Source organism: Stegastes partitus, unplaced genomic scaffold (genome assembly GCF_000690725.1).
Source record: "Stegastes partitus isolate 25-593 unplaced genomic scaffold, Stegastes_partitus-1.0.2 Scaffold433, whole genome shotgun sequence".
In the NCBI taxonomy this organism is placed as follows: Eukaryota; Metazoa; Chordata; class Actinopteri; family Pomacentridae; genus Stegastes; species Stegastes partitus.
The window spans coordinates 342262-355566 of record NW_007578164.1 but is presented as its reverse complement, the minus strand read 5'-3'; the positions used below and the strand labels follow the sequence as shown (position 1 = coordinate 355566).

General features: G+C 46.2%; 1 protein-coding gene across 1 annotated transcript in view; it reads left to right on the top strand.

Annotated features, from left to right (window-relative positions):
* Window positions 1-10923, top strand: part of vegfc (vascular endothelial growth factor c) — a 35806-nt gene extending 24883 nt beyond the window's left edge. Inside the window, exons 4-7 of the mRNA XM_008286113.1 lie at window positions 2030-2043; window positions 2925-3061; window positions 6421-6745; window positions 10318-10923. Of these exons, the coding sequence (XP_008284335.1) occupies window positions 2030-2043; window positions 2925-3061; window positions 6421-6745; window positions 10318-10426 (585 nt within the window). The 3' untranslated portion in view covers window positions 10427-10923. The remainder of the gene's footprint in view (window positions 1-2029; window positions 2044-2924; window positions 3062-6420; window positions 6746-10317) is intronic.
* The last annotated feature ends 2382 nt before the right edge of the window (window positions 10924-13305 follow it).

Genomic DNA, 13305 nt, shown 5'->3' with positions numbered 1-13305 from the left:
TGTACAGTATTTTCAGAGGAAATATATTTTTCTTGGCAGGTTCAGGAAATCCAAACAAGGTATTTTATTTCTGAAGTAATTCAGCATCAGGTTTGAGTTTGTTTTTAGTTCTGTGGATATTAAAAGTTTTCTTTTCTTCTCCTTTTTTTTTTTTTTGCAAATGTTTGCAAAAGTTATATTAATTAAAATAAGAAAAGATGAGATAAAATAGAACTGAGATGTTCCTCAGACATAACACATAAGATGGAAGCCTGGTACATGACTGGAGCACAGTGAGTAGGCTAACAGGAGAGAGTCATGCTGAGGTAATACGTTCACATGATCATGAAATGAAAATGCTGTAGACGCTGTACATGGATGTGATATATTACACGTGATTCTGAAGCTGATGTTGCACAAACTATTGAGAAATGTAATATTGCAATATGTGTTGACATGATGGTTCAGATGTAGTTCCTGCAGAGAGGAGAGCAGAGGAGGTGTCCTCTAACTCTAACCCTGGCAGCGCTGTGCTGGTATAAAGCATCAGGATCTGGAGGAGCTTCCACTTCAAACAGTCATTTTTTGTATGAAGATGATGAGTGTGAGAGTAGCGGTGCTGTAAACAGAAAGTAGCAACAGCTGCTAAAAAATGTGTTTTGAAAATATGATTGGCCGTCTGATTGGTGGATCTGCTGTTCAGCATCATGCAGCATCATGACTTCTGTTTTTAACAATTTGTGACTGAGAACAAACATTTGAAGATATGCTGCTTTGGTTTTGATGCAGCTGCTTCTCTGATTTCATCGTGGCTCTCTGTGGTCTCCTCTCATGTCCGTCCTACGGCACCATCTGATACCGCCGGCTGGAAGTGGGCGGGACGCACGGCCAGGGTTTGGCTCCTCAGACCAGTTTAGGTGTTTAGGTTGGTGGTCACGGCACCGTTTTTGCAGCGGGAGGAGGAGGGGGGGTGGTTCCTGCTGAGCATTCGGTCCGACGGGGCAGCAGTGAGCGGGCGTTTCCAATAGACTGATAGACTCCAGCTCCCATGATCCGAGTGAGGATGAAGTGCTGTATAGATGATGGATGGATGGATCCTATCTCCCACCCCCCCATCCCCACCCTCACCCAGCCGGTCGGGGCAGATGGCTGCCTTCCCTGAGCCTGGTTCTGTCTGAGTGTCTTTCCCTCCCTGTTGGGGTTCGCTCCTTCCCACCGACCGCTTGCTCAGCAACTCTGGATTGTCGGGTTCTCTGTTCCAGTGACATGCTGTGAACTGCGCTACATAAATGTAATTGAATTGAAAATATATGACCTTCCATTTCACCAGAGTAAACCTTTAGCCCAGGGGTCTCGAACTCCGGTCCTCGAGGGCCGCAATCCTGCAAGTTTTAGATGTTTCCTTCTTCCAACACACCTGATTCAAATGATCAGCTCATCATCAAGCGCTGCAGAAGCCTGATAACCATCCTGATGATTTGAATCAGGTGTGTTGGAAGAAGGAAACATCTAAAACTTGCAGGATTGCGGCCCTCGAGGACCGGAGTTCGAGACCCCTGCTTTAGCCAGTCGGTGAGCTGAAGCTTTCTCCTCCAGTGTCTGCTTCCACATACACAGACGTACTTTCTCCCCGCTGGCCGTCTGATTGAGGCAAACCCAAGAAGTCCTCCTTTGATCGAGGTGTTTGTCTGCAGTCCTTCAGCTGGCTTATCATGGCCAAACTGCACACTTCCCCCACACATGCACATCAGAGGAATCCCATTCCTTGAGCCAATTAAATGCTCAGTGTGTGAGATCAGATAGAAAGGGAGGCTTCATCCTCTGGCTGGTTGACATCAGTTTTTTGTGACATTTAGACTTTGCGGATTGCATTTTAAGGATCATGCAAAACGAGTATTTCTCAAAAGATTGCACCAGATGTGTTGAAGAAATCTGGCCTTTTCTTCCCATGATTAAACCTACAGTGACTGAGTTTTGACCTTCAGGGGATGCAGACACAAGTGAACTCAACACCAATACACAGCGTCCTCCAACACTTCTGCTGCTTTAGCTTTTTGAGATTAAAACATAACAAAGAGACAAGAACAGAGACTAAGAGCTTCGATTTCACACTGTTTATACGGCCGTACATTCAGTGATTTAGTTTTAATGTGGAGTCCACTTCTTCTTAGATGTGAAGCTAAAGACGGGCCGACAGCTCCAGCTTGTTGCTCATGTTTGTCCTCATGCAGCGGGTATATTTAGTCCAGTTGGAGTGAGAAAGCACACACCAGCATGAAGACTAGATACATGACTACGGCAGAAAACGTCTCAAAAGGAGGAAACAAAAGTTTTTTGAGAATACCACAACTGGAATAATACATCAAGTGAGCAGCTTGGAACAATGTGAGGAGAAAGGCAGCACTCTGCTTAGTAGGAGTTAACTGAAGACATCAAGTAAGAAGCCGTAGATTAGTTATAAAAAGCCTGACTCCATAAAATACCACAGAAGACCCGCATAAACTGGCGTTGCATTCCAGTGACTTTCTTTTTGGACAAAGTTTTGGAGCCAAATTCAAGTCAGGATCTGACCAGATGTGTTCGTTTCAAGTGGTGTTTGTGTTTGGAATCCGGTGAGGTCCACGCTCAGTATGAAGTCCAACAAGCTGTCAGTGGAGCGAGCCATCATTAGACACCAGAACAAACCCAGCAGAAAGCAAAACCACTAGTTGTGGACAAACCAACTGTTGGGTACACTCTAAAAAGAAAGAAGGCACTGATGAGCTCAGCGACACTCAAAGACCCAGACGACCACGGAAACAACAGCAATGAAACTCAATGTGATCTGCTGACAGGACAGAAGTCTCTGTTCAATCCTTTACAAAACCTACAGCATACATCATCTGATTAACTGCTGGTTTAAGGAAACTAAGCATTTCTAATCTTTCCGTTGGTCTCTGTTGAAGGTGTCCGTTAGCCAACAGGACGTGTCCTCCTGCTCACACATGGAGCAACAAGCAGTGTCGATGCACAGCCGCCAACATGCAGCTCAACCCTCCTCCTCCGCCGCTGCCACCTCCAAGGCCGTCCCAGCAGCATCTGGGTGAGTGTTTACACAGTTCTACACCGAGGTTTATTGTGTAATTTCTTCAGAAAACACTGCAGAGGAAGCTACGGTTGCTTATTTTCCCTAAAGTAGCCTACAAAAGACAAAAAGAGAAAACAATCATTTTAGCTGCTGACAGACATGTGGCTGACTTGATAGGAGGGAAATCGTGCACCGCCAACCAAATAAAGAGCTGTGATGAGCAGCATAGACGGTAACGAGAGGGCTGGAGTTTAGATTTCTGCTCGTACATCAAGGACATCAATCCAAGTTTGTCAGTTCAGTTCATGACTATATGATGCTCATACAAGAGAGCTGAAAACAAAGATGGCTGCCGGTGGTGAGCCCTCCATCACTGCGCTGTACACCTGGTAGCTCTGTGCTAGCCACTGTCCCACCATGCCGTCCTCGTGTCAGCCAGTGGCTTTCCAATGTGCTGCATCCTGTTTGCTTTAACAATCCTCGTGTCTAGAGCTTGACTGGAGTCCACCAGCGGTAAATTAAACAGATTGGACGTCGTTTAAAAAGGGAGATAGCTGTGGATAGAAAAGTTCATTCTACACATCAGGACAATAAATAACTAAATGAAAGGTGTGAAGTCCAATAAAGTGTCTGTGATGGGACTATGGCCCAGATCAGGGCAAAGGTATCAAACTGTTTCTGAGGCTTCAGGGTTCCCAGAAGCACATCGGCCTGAATGAAAGGTCTGGAACCAGCAGCACTCATCGTAGAGTTGGTCATCCAGCCGACATGAGCAGCAGAGCAAGAAGGGCCTCAGTCAGGGAGCTGGCAGAGAACCCAACAGACTTCAAGACTTCATCGACCAGGCCTTCATGGTCGCACAGCCACAACTTAAAGGCACGTGGGGACAACAGAGTTAAGAGGTTTAAAAGATTCTCTGGTCTAAGGAAACAATATCTGAGCTGTCTGGGCAGAATCTGACTCTTCATATCTGCTAACAGCACCTCCATGATGCAGCGTGATGGTCCTGTCAGCAGTCAGTGTAACAGCTTTGTTCTGTCTGCTGACGGCTGCTTCAAGCTCTGCACTCACAACCTCGTTCATTTTACACTCGAGCAACGTTTTTGTAAATGAAATTTACCTCAAAATGTTAACTTGATGATGGCCTTGTGTAGAAGGTGTTTTGTGATTATTCCAGTGATGAGGTTTCATAAATGAACGGGTCAAACAACAGAACCACCACCGACGCCGCTGACCGTCACATCAACATTTAAACAGCCTTCATGCTGCTGCCTGAGTCTACGTCTGCTTTAAGGGGCTTTGATTCCTCACAGCAACTTGGTCTGAATGCACGTGAGCACATTTACTGGACGCTGCCGGTGAAGCGAGGGTTCCCTGTAGGAGGCACCGTGTTCCATCTGACTCCATCCAGTAGACTGGACTGAACAGACCAACTCATACAGCACAGACGAGTAGCTGTCAATAGACAGGAGTGATGGCTGTGGTTTGTTAGCACCACGTCTACCAAGCGCTGCAGCCAGCGAGCTGTTAGCAGAGTCACGTCTCAGTGTTGGTGTTTGAGGAGGTTCGTCTGTTCATTGAGCAGTATTTATGACTGCCGTGGATTAGCTGAGCGTCTGTGTGTTTGTGTGTTTGACTGTGATTACACTCTTTTGACTCCGTGTAAACAAAAGAGAAGCAGAAGAATGTGGAGACTCCAGATTTCACAGATAGCCACAGATACGCACTAACGCAGTGTGTTGAACACAGCAGTCTGTCTGGGATGAGTACCAGGGGATGCTTTTAGAGGTCTTTGGTTTTTGCTGGAACCAGATTCAGAAGCAGAAGCCTGAGTGGGTAATTAGGAGGCTTACGTGTGACCTCTGCTCCAATCCCATCATGAGGCCGACATCTCCACTCGCACAGAAGCAGCATAAAACCATCAGAATGTGGTTTATGGCCTGAACCTTTTGTCTGCTGGACACTCCGTCAGCCGTCCACCAGCTCAGCGAACACGTACGTGACTGCTTATAAACACAGCGTACGACACAAGTGTGTGTTGGAACCACGGCGTTCTGGAGCCAGCTGCTGGCGACACACGTGGTACTGCAGGTTCTGACACTTCTGGGTTGGATTCACTTTTCAGGGCCAATTATTACATCCGTTGCTGGATCCCGTGTGTCGCAGGGCCACAGACAACCAGCACACTCACACCTACGGACAATTTACAATCACCAATGAACCTCAGCATGTTTGTGGACTGTGGGAGGAAGCCGGAGAACCCGGAGAGAACCCACGCTGCACGGGGAGAACATGGAGACTCCACGCAGAAAGATCTGAGGAGATTCTAACCCAGGACCTTCTAGCTGTGAGGCCACGGTGCTAACCACTGCATCACCGTCCCTACAAGACGAATGTGTTTCTTCTATTAGTCTTTCTATTTTTCTTGCATTGCGACATCCTGTTTTGTGCGACGTTCCTCCTCCGAACAAAGAACAGGAGCTTCCCAAAAACAACAGTCACAAATAACGTGGCGTAACTGGAGATGGAGCAACCACAGATTTGTTGCTTTGGGTCAGCAGAGACGATGTCGTCCACTCCAGTAGTGAGCAGTGTGTGTGTGTGCGCTGTGTTTGTATCCGTGTGTGTGTTTGCAGATCACTGACCTCCGGCAGCGGCTGTCCAACTAAATCAGAAATCAGATTGAAAGCTAACCACAATGCGCTCTGAGATTGTGCAAAGTTCAAGTGTTTTTTGGTCGTTCTTTCTTTGTCCTATCCCCAACCCCCATCGTTCACACACCTTGGCTTCTGGTTTTTAAACTATCGTTCCATGACAGACGCCGTATGTAAGCTCTATTTATGATCCAGCATCTAACGCAGCGGGGTGTCATGGACATGAAAGGATGTGGAGGAGGCTTCAGGGACAGTCTGTACACAGAATTACTATTCATATTAGTACTCCTCGTATCTACCAAACACAACAACAATATAAATATTTGGTTGTTTAGTTTACTACAATTACAATATATTTACTCACATGTATGTTTTTATTTCCTTCAAATTATGTATTTTGTTCACATTTCATTGTTTGTTTTGTTTATTTCTAGCACAGCGTCCGTAGAGGTTCTGCAGCACTCACCGGTCTCTGCTGGACTCACATCGGTTGTATGTTACATATCATGTTGAGACCATTTCTAATAAACCTAATGACGGTAACACTGACTCGTGCTGGGAAAACATTCACACAACTTCTAGAGAACACACGCGTCGGTATGAAGATAAGCAAAGTGTGTCAGTAAAGCGGTGCGTGTGCTCTCTCTGTCTCCACTTCCTGTCCAGACTCTGTTCGATAACCGGCTCCATCTGTGTGTCTCCCTCTGTCTGGTTCCACAGACATGTTCTCTGCAGATGTGTGTGGCCCCGATAAGGAGCTGAACGTGGAAAGCTGTCAGTGTGTGTGCAGGCGTGGGGACGAGAATCGTGACTGCGGCCCGAACCGGCACCTGAACCACAACACCTGTCAGTGCGTATGCAACGTGATACCGGCGCCGTCCTGCCCTCTGAACCACATCTTCAACAAGGAGACCTGCCAGTGCACGTGCAGCAGGACGTGTCCACGGCACCAGCCTCTCAACAAAACAAAGTGTTCCTGCGAATGCAACGAGTCGCCCAATAAGTGTTTCCTAAAAGGACGGCGGTTTCACCAAGCCACGTGCAGGTAAGGACCTGTGCATCTAGAACAGTTTACAGGAGATGTACAGAGAAACCTGAGACTAAGTTAAGGACTAAGGCTACGGTGCTGTGTAGGCTGACTTAGTTTAACCTCCTCCTGGTTTCTTCTGTTTATGTGTTTCCTACTAAACTGTAGAACATTTAACAACCTGAGAGCTGTTGTTGCTGCTGCAGGTGGAGCTACTTTAAACTACTTCATGTGTAGTTTGGGCTGCGTAGACATATTCAACCTACAGATCACTCAAAACTTAAGTTCATTGACTGAGGTACTTTCCACCGACTGCATTGATGAGTGGTTTGCAGCCTGATGACGAGCAGCCGTGTCTCAGTCACATCAGCACTTTTAAATAGACCACGATCAGAGGCAGGACGTTGGCTAAATGGTCGCACCAGGAGCAGAACATCAACAGATTTCCAGAATGTGACTGAAATACATCAGCCTGTAACGGGTTTCAGAACCAGTCCTGAGGATGTGGGACTTCACAGATCCACAGTGACGTCTGCACACAGAGAACACTCGGAACAACAGTGAACCAACATTCAAAGATCACTGTGATTACACGGATCCAAGGAAAACATCCAGAGAGCTACAGCCCTCTCCACGCTCTGTAAGAAAAAACAACGGCATCATGGACGAGTGCCAAAGCAACAGCCACTCCTAACCCAGCAGAACATGCAGGGCAACCTGAATGTGGCCCCAACAAACCTGGATGACCAGTAGACCTTCTGGAACAACGCCCTATGAACTGACCATGCAGAACCTTTGGACAGATGTTTGGTTACATCTGGCACAAACACAGAGTTCTACAGAAACCGTTGTCCTAGGTAGCGGTGAGGATGGACGCGGCGGTGCAGCGTCGTGATGATGCTCTGCTGCTTCTGGGTTACGTGTAGTGGTGAGTCCTGAGTCGAAGCCCAAGCACAGCTGGGTTATGCATCACGGAAATGATCCAGCTTTGTAGGGGCCTAGTCACAGTCTGGATCTCAAACCCACTGAGATGCTACAGGACCTGGACAGAGCTGCTCATGCTAACAACATCTGCTCCTTCACTTCTTTATTGTTGTCGTTTTTTATAAGGGACGGATGTTTTTCAAAGTTTTCAGTTTTTGTATCGTCATCTCAAAATGTTTTGAGTCCGCTGGCTTCCCCGTCCGTTCATGTATCCATCAGCTAATTGTTTTATCTATCGTTGCCTCTGTGGTCCATCCGACCGTTTATCCATCCGTGTGTCACAGACCCATTTACTGATGCTAGCATTCATCCACACTATCACATCACCACCGTCTGTGACGCCACATTATTCAGCTAAATTACAGGATGTGTCAGTTAGTTTCATAATGATTTCCATGTCACTGTAGTTACAGGAAGGCACTCCACAGGGGAAGGTCTTCATTGGTCAGTGGTCGCATCATCTTCCAGCAGTCACCACCGGGCAGTAATAGGTGGTTTTTGCAGTGAACCCGGTGTGTAATACAAGACCTCAGTGTGCTAATGACTCCTCCGAGCTGTCACTTAACCATTTCCTCTCTATGCACAGGAGGAAATATACCCACCAATACACACATCCATCCATGCCGTCCATTGGTGACCCTCTGTGACCTCGCTCCAGAGTGATTTATGAGTGGAGCTCAGCAGCAGGAATCTAGTGTCTGGGATCAGGCGCTCGTCTGTGAGCGTGACCGTGAGCATGTGTGATTCAAAGAAAGCGTGTCTTGAGGGCTGATAGGTCTCTTGAAATAGCCACGACTGAATATTCTGTTATCCACCGTCTGAGCAGCTGGAAGCGCAGCAGACACCAGACACAGGCTGTACCATACGAGGCAGGAACTCATGCTTCTGGGTCCAGCAAACCAAAGCAGTCCATTATTTGGTTTTGTTAGATTAAAACTCTGACAGCGGGGTCTTACAGCTTCATAGACCAGTCAGAGGTAACTGTAAAACATTTCTTCACGTTCATGTCTCGGCCCGGTGAACGCTCCGGGCTGCACGGCACCGAGTGGCTCTAAAGGTGGTGCTGCTACGAAAACTTAACCCTCGTCATAACCTTTGATGTTTGGGACCTAATTAAAGTATGGAATAGTATGTGTTTAATGACCTGTCATAGTTTTAGGATGTCGACGTTACTCAGGGACCTGGAGGAAGGTTTCAAGGGGATTTCTGTGTAGTTTCTGCACAATGCTGTGAAATTCTGTTTTTCTGTGAAAAATGACAAAAGTCTTCACCAGAGGACCTGATTGGCTCTATTTGGTAAGAATGATTGATTTTAGAATGATTAGGAGGATTTATTTTAAGGTGAGCACATCTATCATAAAATAAAAAAGCTGAAGAAGCCATTTGATCTCATATAGTGTCAGACTGTAAAGTCATCCGACACAGCTCCCGTCTCTGGATGGCAGATCTGACTTTACACTTGTTTCTAGACTCTTTGATGGTCAAGCTAATTGTTCCTGTTGCCTCATGCAGTGGCAGCTGCTTTTGGTCAGCGTGATCCTTTCTGTAGCTGCAAACCCACGATGTCACATTTTGTTTTCCTCTTCACTGAGTTTTCTTTTTAGATCAAACAGAAATCGTGTTGCAGCGTGACGTGTTTGCAGGATACCTGGTAGACCTGATGGTTGGTCAGGTGACCTGTTTTGTCTGGACTGAAACACCTCCACAGCAGATGGTACCGACATTACCCAGAGGATGAACCCTGGAGATGTTGCTGATCCTCTGTCTTGTACTGTCGCACTGCTCAGGGGTTTGAATTTAGTGAATCTGCTCAGTGGGTCATTTTTCATGAATGTTAGTGCAGGTTGTAGATTTGTTTTTTATCTCTGGATGGAAACTGAGGACCCTCGGAGAAGATGAAATACCTGCAGGACGAACTGCACGTTTAAACCAGAACGAATATGAAAACAAACGAGCCGACTGCGTCTCGATTTATGATCCTTTAAATCCCCAAACGGACCGGCTTCAACTGAGAGTTTTCTTTGGACCGCTCATTGCACACATAATAATAATAACCGCTTTTTGTATTTGAAAAGTGTTGTAAACAAACACAATGACTTATTGTTAATGGTGGATGTATGTTTCATATTATCAGCTGATGTCACCTTTACTTGTGACTCACTGTGATGCAGAACCAGTGGGAGCCCTGAGCTGGTTTCTAGGTGTGATGAGCAACAGCGACGACTGATTCCTCCTGTCAATGCAGAAAAGCTTCACAGAGATGGGATGTTGAGAGCAGTAGTGATCTCAGGATATTTGATTTTAATCCAGAACATGCAGAAATGTAAAGTTGTCTGAAGCAGACTTTTAAGGCTGCTGTCGTTTGCGATCTCAACCAGCTGAACATCCTCCAGCGTGGACGAGGCTGAATGACCTGGCAGTGGTCAGCTTTGGGGTGAACCCACAGAAATAAAACCAAAACTGTCTGTTTGTGACTTCAGTGGTGGATCTGAGCAACGTGACCATCTCCTACCGGTCCTGCAGACCAGTGCCTGCCTGTTTTATCCACCTAACCTAACTTGCTGTTGGTTTTGAAGCTAACTCCTGCTCTTTCCATGTCGTTGCAGTTGTCTCCGGCCACCCTGTGAGGTCAGAAGGAGAAGGTGTGAACCGGGTTTCTTCTTCAGCGAGGAGGTTTGCCGCTGCGTTCCATCCCACTGGAGACGGCTGGACTGACCTCCGACACGCTCATGAGACACGAACAAGATGCTAAAGAACAGATAATGAACTTGTAAAGGTAGAACTGGGCATCCATCCCCTGTAGCCCTGCTGCTCTCCCAGTCAGCTGTGATGGCAGCTAAGTGTGTGGACCCTGGTGAACGTGGGGGAGCTTCGTGATTGGACAGCAGATACGGGAAACTCTGGTGGTCTGGAGGTGAGACGTGCACTGATTCTACTACGAGGATGCTCAACGGGAAAGCGAGGGATTGCAGCCCAGGACTGGACAGAAGGACTGAGAGGAGAAGTCGATCCCTGTTTGGAAATGCTGTCTGAATATTTGGTTTTGTATTGATTATGGCTCAGTATTCTTCAGATATTGATTATATAATTTATTAAATGTTATTTTTCAACCTCTGTCTAATACAGTTTCAGTATTTTTAATGGAAATACACTGTGATCAGTATTTTTGTATCATGTAAAGTATATGTGTAAAATAAACTATACTGAATGTCGCTGCCTTTGTGATGCTGTGGTGTGTGTTGTTCTGAAGGTATTCTGCTTTTAATCCACTGGAGAATAAACAGGTGTTATTGGCCCACAGCGACAAGCCGAGGCATCAAACCTGCTGCTCAGCTCTTTCTATGTGGTGTTCGCTCCAAAGTCATGCACATCAGTTATCTGGTGAGACTGGCCTGTGTGGTTGTGCAGGTCGTCTGTCTCTTTGTGTTGCCATGAATGTCCAGAACGTCTCCTGCCTCTCATCCAGTGTCAGCTGGGACAGGCTCCTCTCAGGACAAAGGTAAAGCTCATCATCTGGTGGATAAAACCATGCTCATGCTGTGGAAACCAGATGTTGGGAGAGACACTCAGTGTTCTTTTTTTAATTCCCAGTAATTCAAATTTGCCAGTAAAACGCAGATGAGCGGTGGAGTTTTTAAACCTGTGAGTTTAAAAACCAGACAAATGTAAAACAACAGACAGCGTGATGAGGGACGGCATCAGATCCTGTTTCTCAGGTCCCTGGTGTTCCTCAAGCAGTTTGTCTTTAACAGTGTTTTGGTGCCAAAACTAATAAAACCATTGTTTTAATCTATACAATGTGTAATGATGTAAGTTTAAAGTTATATATAACTGTTTGCTGGAGTCCATGCAGCTCGAATGTAGTTAAAGAAAAACAAATATGTTCTTTAACCTTTTTTAGAAATTCAGATTTACCTAAAATTGGCAAGCTGATATTATCACTTGTAACTAATTATTTTGAATTAAATTCAATTCAGTGGTCTCCACCATACGTAGATCTCAACATCTGACCATCATACATGTGTAGGAAGTGGCCTGTTTGCTTCCTCCTGTCTGAGACCTTGTGCTCCTTCACTCGTTGGTTTCCAGGATGTAAAGGTGGGTCAGCTGTACCGAGAGCTGTACCGGGTCCAACCAGCAGCCGCAACACAAGCATGACCCCAACCCGCAAGTCCTGCCAAAGTAGGAAGAGAAGCTAATGGAGGTCTGCTGATGAGAAGATAAGATGTTGGCACACATGAGGTGTGATTGTGTGCATGGTGTGTGTGTGTGTGTGTGTGTGTGAGAGCTAAAGCTAGGTGGCACAGAAAGAGGTTCACACCGTATATTACAGTGAAGTCCAGAGGTAACAATACCACACCCTTCCTGCCATTCAAACCTTTTTTGACTTATGACCCGTGTGTGAGTGTGTGTGTGTGTGTGTGTGTGTGTGTGTGTGTGTGTGACAACTATTTAGGCGGGAAATGGGGGTACTGGGTGTGTCAGCTGTTCAGATAACACAATAGACCAAGACAGTGGACGTGTGTCTGTGTGAGCATGATGACGTCCTCCTAACGCTCTGCATGCTCTCAGCAGTTATTTTTATGTTTAAAGAAATCAAAGTTTGTGTGAGAAACCTTCTTCTTTCTTACTCATCTGTAGTCATTCAGCCCTGGCAGCTATAAAACCAGGAGGAACCTGTTCAGGTGTCTCCGTATCTGGTTTTATTTCATAGCTGCTATTTGATGTGATGTTTGGAACAAACCAGACAGTCGAACCCGTTCCTCTCTGTGATGTATTCACACTAATGCTGATGCTTGAATCATGTCACACAGCTCAGAGTGGAGCTGCTGGTACCGGTGACCCGACTGGGTCTGAACATGAACGGATCACTGAGCAGGATGTGCTTGTACACATGCAGCCAACCCGTTCAGCTGTCGTCTGATTCTCGGAGCAGAGTCTGAAAGTGGCAGAAGTGAAGAGAAGAGAAGGTGTTTCCACTGTGATGCTTTTCTCCTTGAAAGAGAAACCATGTGCAGTAAAACCTCTGCTGCCACAGACTCACAGAACAGAAAGACTAAAAGCTGGAGACTCTGAGGACCACACATGGCGTCTCATCTCGGCCCATCACAGCCCCAAACATGTTGGACGGGTCACAGGGCTTTACAGGGTGTTGGTCCTTCACCCATTCACACACCAGTGTTGGCAGAGCTGCCAGCAAGGTGCTGACTGTGAACATTCAGATGAATAGAAAACCCAGCGTCCACCAAGAGTGAAGCTCAAAACACAACAAACAAAAAGCTTTCAGTATGTCCTGCTATCCATATTACATTATAATACAGCGGTTATCTATTTGATGAAACCTTTGTTTTAAATGCAGTTTGTAAAAGATAAACATCAATTCATGTTCATGCATTAAATGAAACTTGCACCGTATGTAGCTGAATGCTGCCACCAGCAGGTCTAAACAGGAACCAGCAGAGTTTCTACACCTACAGCAGTAGATAATGATCCACATCAAAGACTACGGTGTCAATAAAAGCTCCCACAGAGCAGGAGCTGTCCTGCAGCAGCTGGAATGCTTTCTGATGAAGAACAAGTAAATGCTGCCATCC